At 53.1% G+C, this 22,235-nt stretch overlaps 3 protein-coding genes across 3 annotated transcripts; all 3 read left to right on the top strand.

Moving 5' to 3' along the window:
- The first annotated feature begins 4,042 nt into the window (after positions 1 to 4,042).
- On the top strand, positions 4,043 to 15,625 carry LOC138567710 (trichohyalin-like). Its single transcript, XM_069646180.1, has 11 exons — positions 4,043 to 5,671; positions 5,723 to 6,802; positions 6,852 to 7,241; positions 7,326 to 8,792; positions 8,877 to 9,552; positions 9,622 to 11,073; positions 11,221 to 11,780; positions 12,470 to 13,340; positions 13,449 to 14,117; positions 14,226 to 15,053; positions 15,123 to 15,625. Exons 1-11 carry the CDS (start codon positions 4,043 to 4,045, stop codon positions 15,623 to 15,625), a joined length of 10,125 nt encoding a protein of 3,374 aa, XP_069502281.1.
- Positions 15,626 to 17,153: 1,528 nt separating this feature from the next.
- Positions 17,154 to 17,990, top strand: LOC138567711 (zinc finger protein 853-like). The gene has a single exon (XM_069646181.1). The coding sequence runs from the start codon at positions 17,154 to 17,156 to the stop codon at positions 17,988 to 17,990; it is 837 nt and encodes a 278-aa protein (XP_069502282.1).
- Positions 17,991 to 18,019: 29 nt separating this feature from the next.
- Positions 18,020 to 19,290, top strand: LOC138567712 (zinc finger protein 853-like). The gene is made up of 2 exons (XM_069646182.1): positions 18,020 to 18,320; positions 18,398 to 19,290. The coding sequence occupies exons 1-2, from the start codon at positions 18,020 to 18,022 to the stop codon at positions 19,288 to 19,290; spliced, it is 1,194 nt and encodes a 397-aa protein (XP_069502283.1).
- The last annotated feature ends 2,945 nt before the right edge of the window (positions 19,291 to 22,235 follow it).

Consider the following 22,235-nt stretch of genomic DNA (forward strand, 5'->3'; position numbering starts at 1 on the left):
TTACCCCACTACCACCACAGTACCTACCTGACATCCTGCATCCCTACCCCTCTGCCCTCACTGAAGAATATCCCTACCTGGCATCCTGAATCCTTACCCCACTGCCCTCACAGAAGAATACCCCTACCTGACACCCTGCATCCTTACCCCACTGCCCCCACATATGAACATCCCTACCTGGCATCCTGCATCCTTACCCCACTGCCCCACAGTACCTACCTGACATCATGCATCCCTACCCCACTGCCCCCACATACGAATATCCCTACCTGGCATCCTGAATCCTTACCCCACTGCCCTCACAGAAGAATATCCTTACCTGGCATCCTGCATCCTTACCCCACTACCCCCACAGAAGAATATCCCTACCTGGCATCCTGCATCCTTACCCCACTACCACCACAGTACCTACCTGACATCCTGCATCCCTACCCCACTGTCCTCAGAGAAGAATATCCTTACCTTTCATCCTGCATCCTTACCCCACTACCCTCACAGAAGAGTATCCTTACCTGGCATCCTGCATCCTTACCCCACTACCACCACAGTACCTACCTGACATCCTGCATCCCTACCCCACTGCCCTCAGAGAAGAATATCCTTACCTCACATCCTGCATATTTACCCCACTGCCCTCAGAGAAGAATGTCCTTACCTGGCAATCTGCATCCTTACCCCACTACCACCACAGAAGGGTATCCTTACCTGGCATCCTGCATCCTTACCCCACTGCCCTCACAGAAGAATATCCTTACCTGGCATCCTGCATCCTTACCCCACTACCACCACAGTACCTACCTGACATCCTGCATCCTTACCCCACTGCCCTCACAGAAGGGTATCCTTACCTGGCATCCTGCATCCTTACCCCACTGCCCTCAGAGAAGAATATCCTTACCTGGCATCCTGCATCCTTACCCCACTACCACCACAGTACCTACCTGACATCCTGCATCCCTACCCTACTGCCCTCACAGAAGAATATCCCTACCTGGCATCCTGCATCCTTACCCCACTGCCCTCACAAAATAATATCCCCACCTAGCACACTGCATCCTTACCCCACTGCCCACAGTACCTACCTGGCATCCTGAATCCTTACCCCACTGCCCCCACATATGTATATCCCTACCTGGCATCCTGCATCCTTACCCCACTACCCTACAGAAGACTATCCTTATCTGACATCCTGCATCCGTACCCCAATACCCCCACAGAAGAATATTCCTACCTGGCATCCTGCATCCTTAACCCACTGCCCCACAGAAGAGTATCCCTACCTGGCATCCTGCATCCTTACCCCACTACCACCACAGTACCTACTTGACATACTGCATCCCTACCCTACTGCCCTCACAGAAGAATATCCTTACCTGGCATCCTGCATCCTTACCCCACTACCACCACAGTACCTACCTGACATCCTGCATCCCTACCCCACTGCCCTCACAGAAGGGTATCCTTACCTGGCATCCTGCATCCTTACCCCACTGCCCTCAGAGAAGAATATCCTTACCTGGCATCCTGAATCCTTACCCCACTACCACCGCAGTACCTACCTGACATCCTGCATCCCTACCCTACTGCCCTCACAGAAGAATATCCTTACCTGGCATCCTGCATCCGTACCCCACTACCACCACAGTACCTACCTGACATCCTGAATCCTTACCCCACTACCCCACAGTACCTACCTGGCATCCTGAATCCTTAGCCCACTGCCCCCACATATGTATATCCCTACCTGTCATCCTGCATCCTTACCCCACTACCCCACAGAAGACTATCCTTATCTGACATCTCGCATCCGTACCCCAATACCCCCACAGAAGAATATTCCTACCTGGCATCCTGCATCCTTAACCCACTGCCCCACAGAAGAATATCCCTACCTGGCATCCTGCATCCTTACCCCACTACCACCACAGTACCTACCTGACATCCTGCATCCCTACCCCACTGCCCTCACAGAAGAATATCCCTACCTGGCATCCTGCATCCTTACCCCACTGCCCTCACAGAAGAATATCCCTACCTGGCATCCTGCATCCTTACCCCACTACCCCCACAGAAGACTATTGTTATCTGGCATCCTGCATCCGTACCCCAATACCCCCACAGAAGAATATTCCTACCTGGCATCCTGCATCCTTAACCCACTGCCCCACAGAAGAGTATCCCTACCTGGCATCCTGCATCCCTGCCCCACTGCCCCCACAGACGAATATCCAAACCTGGAATCCTGCATCCTTACCCCACTGCCCCCACATAAGAATATCCCTACCTGGCATCCTGAATCCTTACCCCACTACCCCAACATAAGAGTATCCTTACCTGGCATCCTGCATCTTTACCCCACTGCCCCCACATAAGAATATCCCTACCTGGCATCCTGCATCCTTACCCCACTGCCCCACAGTACCTACCTGACATCATGCATCCCTACCCCACTGCCCCCACATACGAATATCCCTACCTGGCATCCTGCATCCTTATCCCACTGCCTCACAGTACCTACCTGACATCATGCATCCCTACCTCACTGCCCCCACATACGAATATCCCTACCTGGCATCCTGCATCCTTACCCCACTGCCCCACAGTACCTACCTGACATCATGCATCCCTACCCCACAGCCCCCACATCCCTACCTGGCATCCTGCATCCTTACCCCACTGCCCCACAGTACCTACCTGACATCATGCATCCTTACCCCACTGCCCTCAGAGAAGAATATCCCTCCCTGGCATCCTGCATCCTTACCCCACTGCCTTCACAGAAGAGTATCCTTACCTGGCATCCTACATCCTTACCCCACTGCCCTCAGAGAAGAACATCCCTACCTTGCATCCTGCAGCCTTATCACACTGCCCCCACAGACGAGTGTCGCTACCTGGCATCTTGCATCCATACCCCACTGCCCCCACATAAGAATATCCCTACTTGGAATCTTGATATGGGCGAAAAAAAACAAGCATTGGCAATGCCAAAAGTGTGGGTGTTTGTGTAGGAATGGGAAAGGCATGCTGCAAACACTGCCATAGTGGTATTAGCTGGCCATTGAATGCAGCTGCTGCAAAATGGTACAAGTACTGGGTACCAAATAGCAGTGCCTGGCAAATGCCAAATACATATGCACAAGCCACAACTGTTGGCTTTGCCAATGCTTGCTTTTAACAGAACTTCAGTGAAGGCCATGCATAATGCTTATAAATTGAGTAGCTGTTGGGGAGTGTTGGGGAGAGGCAGGAACTGTGTGGGGATGGCCATAGGGATTAGCATGGCAAGAGGCAGTCAATTGTGGCCAAATGACTGAACAACACCTAACAGCTGGGTGTTATATGCCATTTCTCCCTACCTGTACTCTAATGCAATAGTTTATGTTTCTGGGGAGGATAGCTCTGGGGCAACGTGCTTGCCTTGGAAGCAAGACGATGCAGAACAACACACGTTCAATACTGGGTCCGCGCTTAGAAATCTCTGGGAATTAAGTGTGTTATAAATAACCAATTACAACTGCTTCCTTACCAAATCATTACTTTGAAGTAATTTACTTCATTGAAATTACTCCGCCCAAACACTTTCAATCTTTTTCTTTATTGGGTGGGAGTCCATCCATATCTCCCAATACATATCCCCCATGCCCCTCTACCCTTTACTACCACAACTCTCCACCCCGCTTTTGCCCCTTACCCCCAAATAGATATATATTTCGAAGTTTTGGCGAAGTCATTTCCACAAAGTGAATTACATCGAAGTCATTTACTTGGTGGAAACATCGGGATGCCCTTTCTATTGCTGTATATTTACTTGTGTTTTAGTTCTCTTCCCCAAGTAATATGTGTTTGCTTGCTCGAAGCAAGCCCAGAATCTGCTAGGCTCACGATCAGGGACTGGTACCATTTAAAAAACAATATATGAAAAATATGGACAAATTGGAAAATACTCTATACTTGTAGAAAACCCCCTATGAAAACATTTTACTTTGTGCCCCTACATTTATAATGGACCAAGTGCAATAGCTCCTCTTCAGGTGAAGGGATGGGTCAGCAGCAGCAGGATGTAGAACAGGAGAAGGCAGAGCTGGAGAGTCAGCAGGAGATAGGACAAGTCGAGGTGGAGCTGGAGAGTCAGCAGGAGATGGGACAAGTCGAGGCAGAGCTGGAGAGTCAGCAGGAGATGGAACAAGTCGAGACAGAGCTGGAGAGTCAGCAGGAGATGGGACAAGTCGAAGCAGAGCTGGAGAGTCAGAAGGAGATGGGACACGTCGAGGCAGAGCTGGAGAGTCAGAAGGATATAGCACAGGATAATGCAGAGCTGGAGAGTCAGCAGGAGATTGGACAGGTTGAGGCAGATCTGGAGAGTCAGCAGGAGATGGGACAAGTCGAGGCAGAGCTGGAGGGTCAGCAGGTGATGGGACAAGTCGAGGCAGAGCTGGAGAGTCTGCAGGAGATGGGACAAGTCGAAGCAGAGATGGAGAGTCAGCAGGAGATGGGACAAGTCGACGCAGAGCTGGAGAGTCAGAAGGATATAGCACAGGAGAATGCAGAGCTGGAGAGTCAGCAGGAGATGGGACCGGTTGAGGCAGAGCTGGAGAGTCAGCAGGAGATGGGACAGGTCGAGGCAGAGCTGGAGGGTCAGCAGGTGATGGGACAAGTCGAGGCAGAGCTGGAGAGTCAGCAGGAGATGGTAGAAGTCGAGGTGGAGCTGGAGAGTCAGCAGGAGATGGGACAAGTCGACGCAGAGCTGGAGAGTCAGAAGGATGTAGCACAGGAAAAGGCAGAGCTGGAGAATCAGCAGGAGATGGGACAGGTCGAGGCAGAGCTGGAGGGTCAGCAGGAGATGGGACAATTCGAGGCAGAGCAGGAGAGTCAGCAGGAGATGGGACAAGTCGAGGCAGAGCTGGAGAGTCAGCAGGAGATGGGACAAGTCGAGGCAGAGCTGGAGAGTCAGCAGGAGATGGGACAAGTCGAGGCAGAGCTGGAGAGTCAGAAGGAGATGGGACAAGTCGAGGCAGAGCTGGAGAGTCAGCAGGAGATGGGACAAGTCGAGGCAGAGCTGGAGAGTCAGAAGGATGTAGCACAGGAGAAGGCAGAGCTGGAGAGTCAGCAGGAGATGGGACAAGTCGACGCAGAGCTGGAGAGTCAGCAGGTGATGGCACAGGTCGAGGCAGAGCTGGAGAATCAGCAGGAGATGGAACAAGTCGAGGCGGAGCTGGAGAGTCAGCAGGAGATGGAACAAGTTGAGGCAGAGCTGGAGAGTCAGCAGGAGATGAGACAAATCAAGGCAGAGATGGAGAGTCAGCAGGAGATGGGACAAGTCGACGCAGAGCTGGAGAGTCAGAAGGATGTAGCACAGGAGAAGGCAGAGCTGGAGAGTCAGCAGGAGATGAGACAGGTCGAAGCAGAGCTGGAGAGTCAGCAGGAGATGGAACAAGTCGAGGCAGAGCTGGAGAGTCAGCAGGAGATGGGACAAGTCGAGGCAGAGCAGGAGAGTCAGCAAGAGATGGGACAAGTCGATGCAGAGCTGGAGAGTCAGCAGGACATAGAACAAGTCGAGGCAGAGCTGGAGAATCAGCAGAAGAAGGAACTAGTCGAGACAGAGCTGGAGAGTCAGCAGGACATAGAACAAAGCGAGGCAGAGCTGGAGAGTCAGCAGAAGATGGAACAAGTTGAGGCAGAGCTGGAGAGTCAGCAGAAGAAGGAACTAGTCGAGATATAGCTGGAGAGTCAGCAGGAGATGGGACAAGTCGAGGCAGAGCTGGAGAGTCAGAAGGAGATGGGACAAGTCGAGGCAGAGCTGGAGAGTCAGCAGGAGATGGGACAAGTCGAGGCAGAGCTGGAGAGTCAGAAGGATGTAGCACAGGAGAAGGCAGAGCTGGAGAGTGAGCAGGAGATGGGACAAGTCGACGCAGAGCTGGAGAGTCAGCAGGAGATTGCACAGGTCGAGGCAGAGCTGGAGAATCAGCAGGAGATGGAACAAGTCGAGGCGGAGCTGGAGAGTCAGCAGGAGATGGAACAAGTTGAGGCAGAGCTGGAGAGTCAGCAGGAGATGGGACAAATCAAGGCAGAGATGGAGAGTCAGCAGGAGATGGGACAAGTCGACGCAGAGCTGGAGAGTCAGAAGGATGTAGCACAGGAGAAGGCAGAGCTGGAGAGTCAGCAGGAGATGAGACAGGTCGAAGCAGAGCTGGAGAGTCAGCAGGAGATGGGACAAGTCGAGGCAGAGCTGGAGAGTCAGCAGGAGATGGGACAAGTCGAGGCAGAGCAGGAGAGTCAGCAAGAGATGGGACAAGTCGATGCAGAGCTGGAGAGTCAGCAGGACATAGAACAAGTCGAGGCAGAGCTGGAGAATCAGCAGAAGAAGGAACTAGTCGAGACAGAGCTGGAGAGTCAGCAGGACATAGAACAAAGCGAGGCAGAGCTGGAGAGTCAGCAGAAGATGGAACAAGTTGAGGCAGAGCTGGAGAGTCAGCAGAAGAAGGAACTAGTCGAGATAGAGCTGGAGAGTCAGCAGGAGATGGGACAAGTCGAGGCAGAGCTGGAGAGTCAGCAGGAGATGGAACAAGTCGAGACAGAGCTGGAGAGTCAGCAGGACATAGAACAAGTCGAGGCAGAGCGGGAGAGTCAGCAGAAGATGGAACAAGTCGAGGCAGAGCTGGAGAGTCAGCAGAAGAAGGAACTAGTCGAGACAGAGCTGGAGAGTCAGCAAGAGATGGGACAAGTTGAGGCAGAGCTGGAGAGTCTGCAGGAGATGGGACAAGTCGAGGCAGAGCTGGAGAGTCAGCAGGAGATGGGACAAGTCGAGGCAGAGCTGGAGAGTCAGCTGGAGATGGGACATGTCGAGGCAGAGTTGGAGGGAGAGTCAGCAGGAGATGGGACAAGTCGAGGCAGAGCTGGAAAGTCAGAAGGATGTAGCACAGGAGAAGGCAGAGCTGGAGAGTCAGCAGGAGATAGGACAAGTCGACGCAGAGCTGGAGAGTCAGCAGGAGATGGGACAAGTCGAGGCAGAGCTGGAGAGTCAGCAGGTGATGGGACACGTCGAGGCGGAGCTGGAGAGTCAGGAGGAGATGGGACAGGTCGAGGCAGAGCTGGAGAGTCAGCAGGAGATGGCACAGGTCGAGGCGGAGCTGGAGAATCAGCAGGAGATGGAACAAGCCGAGGCGGAGCTGGAGAGTCAGCAGGAGATGGAACAAGTTGAGGCAGAGCTGGAGAGTCAGCAGGAGATGGGACAAATCAAGGCAGAGATGGAGAGTCAGCAGAAGATGGAACAAGTCGAGGCAGAGCTGGAGAGTCAGCAGGACATAGAACAAGCCGAGGCAAAGCTGGAGAGTCAGCAGAAGATGGAACAAGCCGAGGCAGAGCTGGAGAGTCAGCAGAAGAAGGAACTAGTCGAGACAGAGCTGGAGAGTCAGCAAGAGATGGGACAAGTCGAGGCAGAGCTGGAGAGTCAGCAGGACATAGAACAAGCCGAGGCAGAGCTGGAGAGTCAGCAGGAGATGGAACAAGTCGAGGCAGAGCTGGAGAGTCAGCAGAAGAAGGAACTAGTCGAGACAGAGCTGGAGAGTCAGCAAGAGATGGGACAAGTAGAGGCAGAGATGGAGAGTCAGCAGGACATAGAACAAGTCGAAGCAGAGCTAGAGAGTCAGCAGAAGATGGAACAAGTCGAGGCAGAGCTGGAGCGTCAGCAGAAGAAGGAACTAGTTAAGACAGAGCTGGAGAGTCAGCAGGAGATGGGACAAGTCGAGGCAGAGCTGGAGAGTCAGCAGAATATGGAACAAGTCGAGGCAGAGCTGGAGAGTTCGCAGAAGAAGGAACTAGTCGAGACAGAGCTGGAGAGTCAGCAGGAGATGGGACAAGTCGAGGCAGAGCTGGAGAGTCAGCAGGAGATGGGACAAGTCGAGACAGAGCTGGAGAGTCAGCAAGACAAAGAACAAGTCGAGGAAGAGCTGGAGAGTCAGCAGAAGATGGAACAAGTCGAGGCAGAGCTGGAGAGTCAGCAGAAGGAACTAGTCGAGACAGAGCTGGAGAGTCAGCAAGAAATGGGACAAGTCGAGGCAGAGCTGGAGAGTCTACAGGAGATGGGACAAGTAGAGGCAGAGATGGAGAGTCAGCAGAAGATGGAACAAGTCGAGGCAGAGCTGGAGAGTCAGCAGGACATAGAACCAGCCGAGGCAGAGCTGGAGAGTCAGCAGAAGATGGAACAAGTCGAGGCAGAGCTGGAGAGTCAGCAGAAGAAGGAACTAGTCGAGACAGAGCTGGAGAGTCAACAGGAGATGGGACAAGTCGAGGCAGAGCTGGAGAGTCAGCAGAAGATGGAACAAGTCGAGGCAGAGCTGGTTAGTCAGCAGGACATAGAACAAGCCGAGGCAGAGCTGGAGAGTAAGCAGAAGATGGAACAAGTCGAGGCAGAGCTGGAGAGTCAGCAGAAGAAGGAACTAGTCGAGACAGAGCTGGAGAGTCAGCAGGAGATGGGACAAGTCAAGGCAGAGCTGGAGAGTCAGCAGAAGATGGAACAAGTCGAGGCAGAGCTAGAGAGTCAGAAGGATGTAGCAGAGGAGAAGGCAGAGCTGAAGAGTCAGCAGGAGATCGGACAAGTCAAGGCAGAGCTAGAGAGTCAGAAGGATGTAGCACAGGAGAAGGCAGAGCTGGAGAGTCAGCAGGAGATGGGACAAGTCGAGGCAGAGCTGGAGAGTCAGCAGGAGGTGGGACAAGTCGACGCAGAGCTGGAGAGTCAGAAGGATGTAGCACAGGAGAAGGCAGAGCTGGAGAGTCAGCAGGAGATGAGACAGGTCGAGGCATAGCTGGAGAGTCAGCAGGAGATGGGACAAGTCGTGGCAGAGCTGGAGAGTAAGCAGGTGATGGGACACGTCGAGGCGGAGCTGGAGAGTCAGCAGGAGATGGAACAAGTCAAGGCAGAGCTGGAGAGTCAGCAGGAGATGGGACAAGTCGACGCAGAGCTGGAGAGTCAGCCAGAAATAGAACAAGTCGAGGCAGAGCTGGAGAGTCAGCAGAAAAAGGAACAAGTTGAGGCAGAGATGGAGAGTCAGCAGAAGAAGGAACTAGTCGAGGCAGAGCTGGAGAGTCAGCAGGAGATGGGACAAGTTGAGGCAGAGCTGGAGAGTCAGCAGAAGATGGAACAAGTCGAGACAGAGCTGGAGAGTCAGCAGGATATAGAACAAGTCGAGGCAGAGCTGGAGAGTCAGCAGGAGATGGAACAAATTGAGGCAGAGATGGAGAGTCAGCAGAAGAAGGAACTAGTCGAGGCAGAGCTGGAGAGTCAGCAAGAGATGGGACAAGTCGAGGCAGAGCTGGAGAGTCTGCAGGAGATGGGACAAGTCGAGGCAGCGATGGAGAGTCAGCAGAAGATGGAACAAGTCGAGGCAGAGCTGGAGAGTCAGCAGGACATAGAACAAGCCGAGGCAGAGCTGGAGAATCAGCAGAAGATGGAACAAGTCGAGGCAGAGCTGGAGAGTCAGAAGAAGATGGAACAAGTCGAGACAGAGCTGGAGAGTCAGCAGAAGATGGAACAAGTCGAGGCAGAGCTGGAGAGTCAGCAGGACATAGAACAAGCTGAGGCAGAGCTGGAGAGTCAGCAGAAGATGGAACAAGTCGAGGCAGAGCTGGAGAGTCAGCAGAAGAAGGAACAAGTCGAGACAGAGCTGGAGAGTCAGCAGGAGATGGGACAAGTGGAGGCAGAGCTGGAGAGTCAGCAGAAGATGGAACAAGTCGAGGCAGAGCTAGAGAGTCAGACGGATGTAGCACCGGAGAAGGCAGAGCTGAAGAGTCAGCAGGAGATCGGACAAGTCGAGGCAGAGCTAGAGAGTCAGAAGGATGTAGCACAGGAGAAGGCAGAGCTGGAGAGTCAGCAGGAGATGGGACAAGTCGACGCAGAGCTGGAGAGTCAGCAGGAGATGGGACAAGTCGAGGCAGAGCTGGAGAGTCAGAAGGATGTAGCACAGGAGAAGGCAGAGCTGGAGAGTCAGCAGGAGATGAGACAGGTCGAGGCAGAGCTGGAGAGTCAGCAGGAGATGGGACAAGTCGAGGCAGAGCTGGAGAGTCAGCAGGTGATGGGACACGTCGAGGCGGAGCTGGAGAGTCAGCAGGAGATGGAACAAGTCGAGGCAGAGCTGGAGAGTCAGCAGGAGATGGGACAAGTCGACGCAGAGCCGGAGAGTCAGCAGGACATAAAACAAGGCGAGGCCGAGCTGGAGAGTCAGCAGAAGATGGAACAAGTCGAGGCAGAGCTGGAGAGTCAGCAGAAGAAGGAACTAGTCGAGACAGAGCTGGAGAGTCAGCAGGACATAAAACAAGGCAAGGCCAAGCTGGAGAGTCAGCAGAAGATGGAACAAGTCGAGGCAGAGCTGGAGAGTCAGCAGAAGAAGGAACTAGTCGAGACAGAGCTGGAGAGTCAGCAGGAGTTGGGACAAGTCGAGGCAGAGCTGGAGAGTCAGCAGGAGATGGGACAAGTCGAGGAAGAGCTGGAGAGTCAGCAGAAGATGGAACAAGTCGAGAGAGAGCTGGAGAGTCAGCAAGACATAGAACAAGTCGAGGCAGAGCTGGAGAGTCAGCAGAAGAAGGAACTAGTCGAGACAGAGCTGGAGAGTCAGCAAGAGATGGGACAAGTCGAGGCAGAGCTGGAGAGTCTGCAGGAGATGGGACAAGTCGAGGCAGAGATGGAGAGTCAGCAGAAGATGGAACAAGTCGAGGCAGAGCTGGAGAGTCAGCAGGACATAGAACAAGCCGAGGCAGAGCTGGAGAGTCAGCAGAAGAAGGAACTAGTCGAGGTAGAGCTGGAGAGTCATCAGAAGAAGGAACAAGTCGAGACAGAGCTGGAGAGTCAGCAGGAGATGGAACAAGTCGAGGCAGAGCTAGAGAGTCAGAAGAATGTAGCACAGGAGAAGGCAGAGCTGGAGAGTCAGCAGGAGATGGGACAAGTCGAGGCAGAGATGGAGAGTCAGCAGGAGATGGGACAAGTCGACGCAGAGCTGGAGAGTCAGAAGGATGTAGCACAGGAGACGGCAGAGCTGGAGAGTCAGCAGGAGATGAGACAGGTCGAGGCAGAGCTGGAGAGTCAGTAGGTTATGGGACACGTCGAGGCAGAGCTGGAGAGTCAGCAGGAGATGGAACAAGTCGAGGCAGAGCTGGAGAGTCAGCAGGAGATGGGACAAGTCGACGCAGAGCTGGAGAGTCAGCAGGACATAGAATAAGTCGAGGCAGAGCTGGAGAGTCAGAAGAAGAAGGAACTAGTCGAGACAGAGCTGGAGAGTCAGCAGGACATAGAACAAGGCGAGGCAGAGCTGGAGAGTCAGAAGGATGTAGCACAGGAGAAGGCAGAGCTGGAGAGTCAGCAGGAGATGAGACAGGTCGAGGCAGAGCTGGAGAGTCAGCAGGTTATGGGACACGTCGAGGCGGAGCTGGAGAGTCAGCAGGAGATGGAACAAGTCGAGGCAGAGCTGGAGAGTCAGCAGGAGATGGGACAAGTCGACGCAGAGCTGGAGAGTCAGCAGGACATAGAACAAGTCGAGGCAGAGCTGGAGAGTCAGCAGAAGAAGGAACTAGTCGAGACAGAGCTGGAGAGTCAGCAGGACATAGAACAAGGCGAGGCAGAGCTGGAGAGTCAGCAGAAGATGGAACAAGTCAAGGCAGAGCTGGAGAGTCAGCAGAAGAAGGAACTAGTCGAGACAGAGCTGGAGAGTCAGCAGGAGATGGGACAAGTCGAGGCAGAGCTGGAGAGTCAGCAGAAGATGAGATGGAACAAGTCGAGGCAGAGCTGGAGAGTCAGCAGAAGAAGGAACTAGTCGAGACAGAGCTGGAGAGTCAGCAAGAGTTGGGACAAGTCGAGGCAGAGGTGGAGATTCAGCAGGAGATGAGACAAGTCGAGGCAGAGATGGAGAGTCAGCAGAAGATGGAACAAGTCGAGGCAGAGCTGGAGAGTCAGCAGGACATAGAACAAGCCGAGGCAGAGCTGGAGAGTCAGCAGAAGAAGGAACAAGTCGAGGCAGAGCTGGAGAGTCAGCAGAAGATGGAACAAGTCGAGGCAGAGCTGGAGAGTCATCAGAAGAAGGAACAAGTCGAGACACAGCTGGAGAGTCATCAGAAGAAGGAACAAGTCAAGACAGAGCTGGAGAGTCAGCAGGAGATGGGATAAGTCGAGGCAGAGCTAGAGAGTCAGAAGGATGTAGCACAGGAGAAGTCAGAGCTGAAGAGTCAGCAGGAGATCGGACACGTCGAGGCAGAGCTAGAGAGTCAGAAGGATGTAGCACAGGAGAAGGCAGAGCTGGAGAGTCAGCAGGAGATGGGACAAGTCGAGGCAGAGCTGGAGAGTCAGCAGGATATGGGACAAGTCGACGCAGAGCTGGAGAGTCAGAAGGATGTAGCACAGGAGACGGCAGAGCTGGAGAGTCAGCAGGAGATGAGACAGGTCGAGGCAGAGCTGGAGAGTCATTAGGTTATGGGACACGTCGAGGCGGAGCTGGAGAGTCATCAGGACATAGAACAAGTCGACGCAGAGCTGGAGAGTCAGAAGGATGTAGCACAGGAGAAGGCAGAGCTGGAGAGTCAGCAGGAGATGAGACAGGTCGAGGCAGAGCTGGAGAGTCAGCAGGAGATGGGACAAGTCGTGGCAGAGCTGGAGAGTAAGCAGGTGATGGGACACGTCGAGGCGGAGCTGGAGAGTCAGCAGGAGATGGAACAAGTCAAGGCAGAGCTGGAGAGTCAGCAGGAGATGGGACAAGTCGACGCAGAGCTGGAGAGTCAGCCAGACATAGAACAAGTCGAGGCAGAGCTGGAGAGTCAGCAGAAAAAGGAACAAGTTGAGGCAGAGATGGAGAGTCAGCAGAAGAAGGAACTAGTCGAGGCAGAGCTGGAGAGTCAGCAGGAGATGGGACAAGTTGAGGTAGAGCTGGAGAGTCAGCAGAAGATGGACCAAGTCGAGACAGAGCTGGAGAGTCAGCAGGACATAGAACAAGTCGAGGCAGAGCTGGAGAGTCAGCAGGAGATGGAACAGGTTGAGGCAGAGATGGAGAGTCAGCAGAAGAAGGAACTAGTCGAGGCAGAGCTGGAGAGTCAGCAAGAGATGGGACAAGTCGAGGCAGAGCTGGAGAGTCTGCAGGAGATGGGACAAGTCGAGGCAGCGATGGAGAGTCAGCAGAAGATGGAACAAGTCGAGGCAGAGCTGGAGAGTCAGCAGGACATAGAACAAGCCGAGGCAGAGCTGGAGAATCAGCAGAAGATGGAACAAGTCGAGGCAAAGCTGGAGAGTCAGAAGAAGATGGAACAAGTCGAGGCAGAGCTGGAGAGTCAGCAGAAGATGGAACAAGTCGAGGCAGAGCTGGAGAGTCAGCAGGACATAGAACAAGCTGAGGCAGAGCTGGAGAGTCAGCAGAAGATGGAACAAGTCGAGGCAGAGCTGGAGAGTCAGCAGAAGAAGGAACAAGTCGAGACAGAGCTGGAGAGTCAGCAGAAGATGGAACAAGTCGAGGCAGAGCTGGAGAGTCAGCAGAAGAAGGAACAAGTCAAGGCAAAGCTGGAGAGTCAGAAGAAGATGGAACAAGTCGAGGCAGAGCTGGAGAGTCAGCAGAAGATGGAACAAGTCGAGGCAGATCTGGAGAGTCAGCAGGACATAGAACAAGCTGAGGCAGAGCTGGAGAGTCAGCAGAAGATGGAACAAGTCGAGGCAGAGCTGGAGAGTCAGCAGAAGGAACAAGTCGAGGCAGAGCTGGAGAGTCAGCAGAAGATGGAACAAGTCGAGGCAGAGCTAGAGAGTCAGACGGATGTAGCACAGGAGAAGGCAGAGCTGAAGAGTCAGCAGGAGATCGGACAAGTCGAGGCAGAGCTAGAGAGTCAGAAGGATGTAGCACAGGAGAAGGCAGAGCTGGAGAGTCAGCAGGAGATGGGACAAGTCGACGCAGAGCTGGAGAGTCAGCAGGAGATGGGACAAGTCGAGGCAGAGCTGGAGAGTCAGAAGGATGTAGCACAGGAGAAGGCAGAGCTGGAGAGTCAGCAGGAGATGAGACAGGTCGAGGCAGAGCTGGAGAGTCAGCAGGAGATGGGACAAGTCGAGGCAGAGCTGGAGAGTCAGCAGGTGATGGGACACGTCGAGGCGGAGCTGGAGAGTCAGCAGTAGATGGAACAAGTCGAGGCAGAGCTGGAGAGTCAGCAGGAGATGGGACAAGTCGACGCAGAGCTGGAGAGTCAGCAGGACATAGAACAAGTCTAGGCAGAGCTGGAGAGTCAGCAGAAGAAGGAACTAGTCGAGACAGAGCTGGAGAGTCAGCAGGACATAAAACAAGGCGAGGCCGAGCTGGAGAGTCAGCAGAAGATGAAACAAGTCGAGGCAGAGCTGGAGAGTCAGCAGAAGAAGGAACTAGTTGAGACAGAGCTGGAGAGTCAGCAGGAGTTGGGACAAGTCGAGGCAGAGCTGGAGAGTCAGCAGGAGATGGGACAAGTCGAGGAAGAGCTGGAGAGTCAGCAGAAGATGGAACAAGTCGAGAGAGAGCTGGAGAGTCAGCAAGACATAGAACAAGTCGAGGCAGAGCTGGAGAGTCAGCAGAAGATGGAACAAGTCGAGGCAGAGCTGGAGAGTCAGCAGAAAAAGGAACTAGTCGAGACAGAGCTGGAGAGTCAGCAAGAGATGGGACAAGTCGAGGCAGAGCTGGAGAGTCTGCAGGAGATGGGACAAGTCGAGGCAGAGATGGAGAGTCAGCAGAAGATGGAACAAGTCGAGGCAGAGCTGGAGAGTCAGCAGGACATAGAACAAGCCGAGGCAGAGCTGGAGAGTCAGCAGAAGAAGGAACAAGTCGAGGTAGAGCTGGAGAGTCATCAGAAGAAGGAACAAGTCGAGACAGAGCCGGAGAGTCAGCAGGAGATGGAACAAGTCGAGGCAGAGCTAGAGAGTCCGAAGAATGTAGCACAGGAGAAGGCAGAGCTGGAGAGTCAGCAGGAGATGGGACAAGTCGAGGCAGAGCTGGAGAGTCAGCAGGAGATGGGACAAGTCGACGCAGAGCTGGAGAGTCAGAAGGATGTAGCACAGGAGACGGCAGAGCTGGAGAGTCAGCAGGAGATGAGACAGGTCGAGGCAGAGCTGGAGAGTCAGTAGGTTATGGGACACGTCGAGGCAGAGCTGGAGAGTCAGCAGGAGATGGAACAAGTCGAGGCAGAGCTGGAGAGTCAGCAGGAGATGGGACAAGTCGACGCAGAGCTGGAGAGTCAGCAGGACATAGAACAAGTCGAGGCAGAGCTGGAGAGTCAGCAGAAGAAGGAACTAGTCGAGACAGAGCTGGAGAGTCAGCAGGACATAGAACAAGGCGAGGCAGAGCTGGAGAGTCAGCAGAAGATGGAACAAGTCAAGGCAGAGCTGGAGAGTCAGCAGAAGAAGGAACTAGTCGAGACAGAGCTGGAGAGTCAGCAGGAGATGGGACAAGTCGAGGCAGAGCTGGAGAGTCAGCAGGAGATGGGACAAGTCGAGGCAGAGCTGGAGAGTCAGCAGAAGATGGAACAAGTCGAGACAGAGCTGGAGAGTCAGCAAGACATAGAACAAGTCGAGGCAGAGCTGGAGAGTCAGCAGAAGATGAGATGGAACAAGTCGAGGCAGAGCTGGAGAGTCAGCAGAAGAAGGAACTAGTCGAGACAGAGCTGGAGAGTCAGCAAGAGATGGGACAAGTCGAGGCAGAGCTGGAGATTCAGCAGGAGATGGGACAAGTCGAGGCAGAGATGGAGAGTCAGCAGAAGATGGAACAAGTCGAGGCAGAGCTGGAGAGTCAGCAGGACATAGAACAAGCCGAGGCAGAGCTGGAGAGTCAGCAGAAGAAGGAACAAGTCGAGGCAGATCTGGAGAGTCAGCAGAAGATGGAACAAGTCGAGGCAGAGCTGGAGAGTCATCAGAAGAAGGAACAAGTCGAGACAGAGCTGGAGAGTCATCAGAAGAAGGAACAAGTCAAGATAGAGCTGGAGAGTCAGCAGGAGATGGGATAAGTCGAGGCAGAGCTAGAGAGTCAGAAGGATGTAGCACAGGAGAAGGCAGAGCTGAAGAGTCAGCAGGAGATCGGACACGTCGAGGCAGAGCTAGAGAGTCAGAAGGATGTAGCACAGGAGAAGGCAGAGCTGGAGAGTCAGCAGGAGATGGGACAAGTCGAGGCAGAGCTGGAGAGTCAGCAGGATATGGGACAAGTCGACGCAGAGCTGGAGAGTCAGAAGGATGTAGCACAGGAGACGGCAGAGCTGGAGAGTCAGCAGGAGATGAGACAGGTCGAGGCAGAGCTGGAGAGTCATTAGGTTATGGGACACGTCGAGGCGGAGCTGGAGAGTCAGCAGGAGATGGAACAAGTCGAGGCAGAGCTGGAGAGTCAGCAGGAGATGGGACAAGTCGACGCAGAGCTGGAGAGTCAGCAGGACATAGAACAAGTCGAGGCAGAGCTGGAGAGTCTGCAGAAGAAGGAACTAGTCGAGACAGAGCTGGAGAGTCAGCAGGACATAGAACAAGGCGAGGCAGAGCTGGAGAGTCAGAAGGATGTAGCACAGGAGAAGGCAGAGCTGGAGAGTCAGCAGGAGATGAGACAGGTCGAGGCAGAGCTGGAGAGTCAGCAGGTTATGGGACACGTCGAGGCAGAGCTGGAGAGTCAACAGGAGATGGAACAAGTCGAGGCAGAGCTGGAGAGTCAGCAGGAGATGGGACAAGTCGACGCAGAGTACTAGTCGAGACAGAGCTGAAGAGTCAGCAGGACATAGAACAAGGCGAGGCAGAGCTGGAGAGTCATCAGAAGAAGGAACAAGTCGAGACAGAGCTGGAGAGTCATCAGAAGAAGGAACAAGTCAAGACAGAGCTGGAGAGTCAGCAGGAGATGGGATAAGTCGAGGCAGAGCTAGAGAGTCAGAAGGATGTAGCACAGGAGAAGGCAGAGCTGAAGAGTCAGCAGGAGATCGGACACGTCGAGGCAGAGCTAGAGAGTCAGAAGGATGTAGCACAGGAGAAGGCAGAGCTGGAGAGTCAACAGGAGATGGGACAAGTCGAGGCAGAGCTGGAGAGTCAGCAGGATATGGGACAAGTCGACGCAGAGCTGGAGAGTCAGAAGGATGTAGCACAGGAGACGGCAGAGCTGGAGAGTCAGCAGGAGATGAGACAGGTCGAGGCAGAGCTGGAGAGTCATTAGGTTATGGGACACGTCGAGGAGGAGCTGGAGAGTCAGCAGGAGATGGAACAAGTCGAGGCAGAGCTGGAGAGTCAGCAGGAGATGGGACAAGTCGACGCAGAGCTGGAGAGTCAGCAGGACATAGAACAAGTCGAGGCAGAGCTGGAGAGTCTGCAGAAGAAGGAACTAGTCGAGACAGAGCTGGAGAGTCAGCAGGACATAGAACAAGGCGAGGCAGAGCTGGAGAGTCAGAAGGATGTAGCACAGGAGAAGGCAGACCTGGAGAGTCAGCAGGAGATGAGACAGGTCGAGGCAGAGCTGGAGAGTCAGCAGGTTATGGGACACGTCGAGGCAGAGCTGGAGAGTCAACAGGAGATGGAACAAGTCGAGGCAGAGCTGGAGAGTCAGCAGGAGATGGGACAAGTCGACGCAGAGTTGGAGAGTCAGCAGGACATAGAACAAGTCGAGGCAGAGCTAGAGAGTCAGCAGAAGAAGGAACTAGTCGAGACAGAGCTGAAGAGTCAGCAGGACATAGAACAAGGCGAGGCAGAGCTGGAGAGTCAGCAGAAGATGGAACAAGTCGAGGCAGAGCTGGAGAGTCAGCAGAAGAAGGAACTAGTCGAGACAGAGCTTGAGAGTCAGCAGGAGATGGGACAAGTCGAGGCAGAGCTTGAGAGTCAGCAGGAGATGGGACAAGTCGAGGCAGAGCTGGAGAGTCAGCAGAAGATGGAACAAGTCGAGACAGAGCTGGAGAGTCTGCAGGATATAGAACAAGTCGAGGCAGAGCGGCAGAGCTGGAGAGTCAGCAGAAGATGGAACAAGTTGAGGCAGAGCTGGAGAGTCAGCAGAAGAAGGAACTAGTCGAGACAGAGCTGGAGAGTCAGCAAGAGATGGGACAAGTCGAGGCAGAGCTGGAGGGTCAGCAGGAGATGGGACAAGTTGAGGAAGAGATGGAGAGTCAGCAGAAGATGGAACAAGTCGAGGCAGAGCTGGAGAGTCAGAAGGACATAGAACAAGCCGATGCAGAGCTGGAGAGTCAGCAGAAGATGGAACAAGTCGAGGCAGAGCTGGAGAGTCAGCAGAAGATGGAACAAGTCGAGGCAGAGCTGGAGAGTCATCAGAAGAAGGAACTAGTCGAGACAGAGCTGGAGAGTCAGCAGGAGATGGGACAAGTCGAGGCAGAGCTGGAGAGTCAGCAGAAGATGGAACAAGTCGAGGCAGAGCTGGAGAGTCTCCAGGACATAGAACAAGTCGAGGCAGAGCGGCAGAGCTGGAGAGTCAGCAGAAGATGGAACAAGTCGAGGCAGAGCTGGAGAGTCAGCAGAAGATGGAAACAGTCGAGGCAGAGCTGGAGAGTAAGCAGGACATAGAACAAGCCGATGCAGAGCTGGAGAATCAGCAGAAGATGGAACAAGTCGAGGCAGAGCTGGAGAGTCAGCAGAAGATGGAACAAGTCGAGGCAGAGCTGGAGAGTCAGCAGGACATAGAACAAGCCGAGGCAGAGCTGGAGAGTCAGCAGAAGAAGGAACTAGTCGAGACAGAGCTGGAGAGTCAGCAGGAGATGGGACAAGTCGAGGCAGAGCTGGAGAGTCAGCAGAAGATGGAACACGTCGAGGCAGAGCTGGAGAGTCAGCAGAAGAAGGAACTAGTCGAGACAGAGCTGGAGAGTCAGCAGGAGATGGGACAAGTCGAGGCAGAGCTGGAGAGTCAGCAGAAGATGGAACAAGTCGAGGCAGAGCTGGAGAGTCAGCAGGACACAGAACAAGCCGAGGCAGAACTGGAGAGTCAGCAGAAGATGGAACAAGCCGAGGCAGAGCTGGAGAGTCAGCAGAAGAAGGAACTAGTCGAGACAGAGCTGGAGAGTCAGCAAGAGATGGGACAAGTCGAGGCAGAGCTGGAGAGTCAGCAGGACATAGAACAAGCCGAGACAGAGCTGGAGAGTCAGCAGGAGATGGAACTAGTCGAGACAGAGCTGGAGAGTCAGCAAGAGATGGGACAAGTCGAGGCAGAGATGGAGAGTCAGCAGGACATAGAACAAGTCGAAGCAGAGCCAGAGAGTCAGCAGAAGATGGAACAAGTCGAGGCAGAGCTGGAGAGTCAGCAGAAGAAGGAACTAGTCGAGACAGAGCTGGAGAGTCAGCAGGAGATGGGACAAGTCTAGGCAGAGCTAGAGAGTCAGCAGGAGATGGGACAAGTCGAGGCAGAGCTGGAGAGTCAGCATGAGATGGGACAAGTCGAGGCAGAGCTGGAGAGTCAGCAGAAGATGGGACAAGTCGAGGCAGAGCTGGAGAGTCAGCAGGAGATGGGACAAGTCGGGGCAGAGCTGGAGAGTCAGCAGAAGATGTAACAAGTCGGGGCAGAGCTGGAGAGTCAGCAGGAGATGGGACAAGTCGAGGCAGAGCTGGAGAGTCAGCAGGAGATGGAACAAGTCGAGGCAGAGCTGGAGAGTCAGCAGGAAATGGAACATGAAGCTGCAGATAATGGTCAGCGGGTGGTAGATGAGGTGGGGAGCAGGAGGGAGCAAATGCAAGGTTGGAGGAGGCAGATAAGGGGGATCTGGGGCGGATGAGGAGGAGTAGGAAGAGGGTCAGGAGGAGCTGGCACAGAGGTCGGTACACGGACCTGATACCGGTGGCCCCTGTTCTGTGTATAGGTAGAGGATAGTGCAAACCAAGGGTCATGCCCCAACACTTTCTAGTGTGGTCCCCTTTTGGGCGTGCAGTACTTCCTCCAGCTAGAGTGGAACGTACAGTCAGGTGCTTTTGCAGTTGTGTTCCAAGCTCTGCTAAGGGTTAGTGTGGCAGAAGAAGAGAAATATGTTTACCCATTGGTACAACTTCAATGTGTGCTTGTAGGATAAAGTGATGTATTAAGTTAAAGAGTCATCCACAGCCCCCACCGCTGTAGGAACATCCTCCTGAGGTGCAGAGGCAGCATCTACTAGCATTTCTGAACATGCAGGTCTTTTCCCAGCACAATGTAGAGCGTGGAGGATTTTAAAAGAAGGCCAACTAAAGCCAACGACACCGGCTGCAGCTATGATGTCTGTTTTGGCTTGGTTGGCTCTCAACCTGCCTGTGGTGTATAGGTTGGCTAATGCTACCATATATTTGTGAAATGCAGGCAAGCATTCGTGGAATTGAAGGGTGGTGATCAGCAGAGAGATGGAAGACACTGCCAGGCAAGATGCTCTGGAGACTCATGTGTCCCCATTCCCCCAGCATGCACCATTAAATTGAGCAAAAGGGGGACTCTGCCAGGCTTTCCGTATGTTCCTCTGACCTACCTGTTCCTATCTCTTCTCCTAACAGCCAACCTTGTAGATCCCTCTTCAGTCTCCCCAACCTTCTCCCACCCTTTGCATTCTGTCACTACTGCTCCTTCCCTGTTGCCTCTGACCCACCATTGCACCCCCCTCCCTACTCCCTGACATCATAAACAGCACCAACCTATTTGTTTTCATGTTAGCCCTCCTATCCCATATCCTGCACTAGGATGGAGCTCTCAAGCAAATTCATTCGTCCCTTGATCCGCTTTCCTGGACTGCCAGTTGATATGCTTGTGGGCCTTCCCCCTTTTGCTCCTATGTTGTTCTGTTCTCTCTCCCAAGCTCATGTCCTACACTTCACCCACAATCACCTGCAAGACCCGTGTTTTCTTTTTATCTCATCTAGCATGCTGTGAAGCTTGAAAATGTTCACATAGGAGGCTTTCATGTAGCTTCTCGAATCCTCAAGATTCTCATGTTTGCGGATCTCGTCTATCATGGAGAACCCTACAAAGTCTCATGTTTGCGCCTCTCAAGTAAGAGGGAGAACCCACAAATGTCTCACATTGGCAGATCTCAGGTAACAGGAAGAACCCTAAAAATCCTCAGGTAGAAGGGAGAACCCTACGGATGCTTTCATTGGTGGCTCTCGGGTAGTGTGGCGAGCCCTACAAAATATTATGTTTGCAACTCTCATGTATTTCCTTTATTTTATTGTTCATTTATAATGCGCTTAGTACCAGCGAGTTGTTTCTAAGCGTGGGATCGGGATACAGACCTGTGTTGTGCTGCGTTGTCTTGCTTCCAAGACACACACATTTCCCCTAAACTATCCTTCCACCCCTGTAGCAGGGAGAACAATTTCAATTATCATATTGGAGGCCCTCGGGTAACAGGGAGTACTTTAAACATTCTGATTAGGAGGCTCTGAGGAAGTGGGAACAATCAAAACATTCATGTTGGTGGCTCTCAGGTAACAAGGCGATAAGTAAGAATTCTTGTGTTGACATATCTCCGTAGCAGTAAGAACCCCAACAATTCTCAAATTGGAAGCTCTCAGGTAGTAGCTAGAAGCCTAAAAAGCCTCATGTATGTCAGTTTCAGGTAATCGGTATAACAATGAGAGGAATTCCACCATCCGTACAGCGGGTGTGCACTCGCCTGGGGCTTTTTGATATTTCTTTTAGAAATGGAATGATAGAAGATCAACCTCGGAAAATGTGTGGGGCTAAACTGCACACATTTTCCTATGCTCACTGCGCAACAAAAACATAGATCTGTGTATTATTGGGGAACACAGCCTACAGGCGTAGTCCACCCTGTCACCTTTAGTTGGAATGTGACAGCCAGGAGTACATGAAAGCATCAAGAGGAGGAGGGGAAACACCTTCCTCCCGCCTTGGCCAGCCTAATTAAATATCAAAGGTTCCATGGATCCGCCCTGCGCATTGTTAGTCGGCTGGTGACGGCGTATACTGATGAGAGTTAATTGAAGCAGGCCTGTGGGAGGCCTGGTTGCAGAGCTGACAAAGGGGACAGGAAACTCAGCACCTTGTTTATATTTATCTGTATCAACCTGAAATCAGCTCCCACCCCTTATCATGAAGGCAGTGATTGTCATGTCTGGGACAACTGTTTATAGTAGGCAACCTTTCAGAGGGAAGAAGTATGTTATTTAATGGAGACAGACAGTTTGTTCTCGCCATCACTTCAAGGGAGACCTGCGCTTTGTAAAGGGACCACAGAGAACTAAATTAACCAGAAAGACCCTTTGATCCACAAGAAACAAGAGGATGGGTTGGACTTAGTACATGTTTTCACCTCTTTACCTTTCTGGT

Source organism: Ambystoma mexicanum, chromosome 2p (assembly GCF_040938575.1).
Source record: "Ambystoma mexicanum isolate Mex_15411 chromosome 2p, UKY_AmexF1_1, whole genome shotgun sequence".
Taxonomy (NCBI): Eukaryota; Metazoa; Chordata; class Amphibia; order Caudata; family Ambystomatidae; genus Ambystoma; species Ambystoma mexicanum.

Coding starts and splice junctions, on each gene's coding strand:
- LOC138567710 (XM_069646180.1), top strand. CDS start 4,043: ATGGGTCAGCAGCAGCAGGATGTAGAACAGGAGAAGGCAGAGCTGGAG. Junction 13,341..13,448: donor AGTCGAGGCAGAGCTGGAGA/GTCAGCAGGACA, acceptor AAGTCGAGACAG/AGCTGGAGAGTCAGCAGAAG. Junction 14,118..14,225: donor CGTCGAGGCGGAGCTGGAGA/GTCAGCAGTAGA, acceptor AAGTCTAGGCAG/AGCTGGAGAGTCAGCAGAAG.
- LOC138567711 (XM_069646181.1), top strand. CDS start 17,154: ATGGGACACGTCGAGGAGGAGCTGGAGAGTCAGCAGGAGATGGAACAA.
- LOC138567712 (XM_069646182.1), top strand. CDS start 18,020: ATGGGACAAGTCGAGGCAGAGCTGGAGGGTCAGCAGGAGATGGGACAA. Junction 18,321..18,397: donor AGTCGAGGCAGAGCTGGAGA/GTCAGCAGAAGA, acceptor GCAGAGCGGCAG/AGCTGGAGAGTCAGCAGAAG.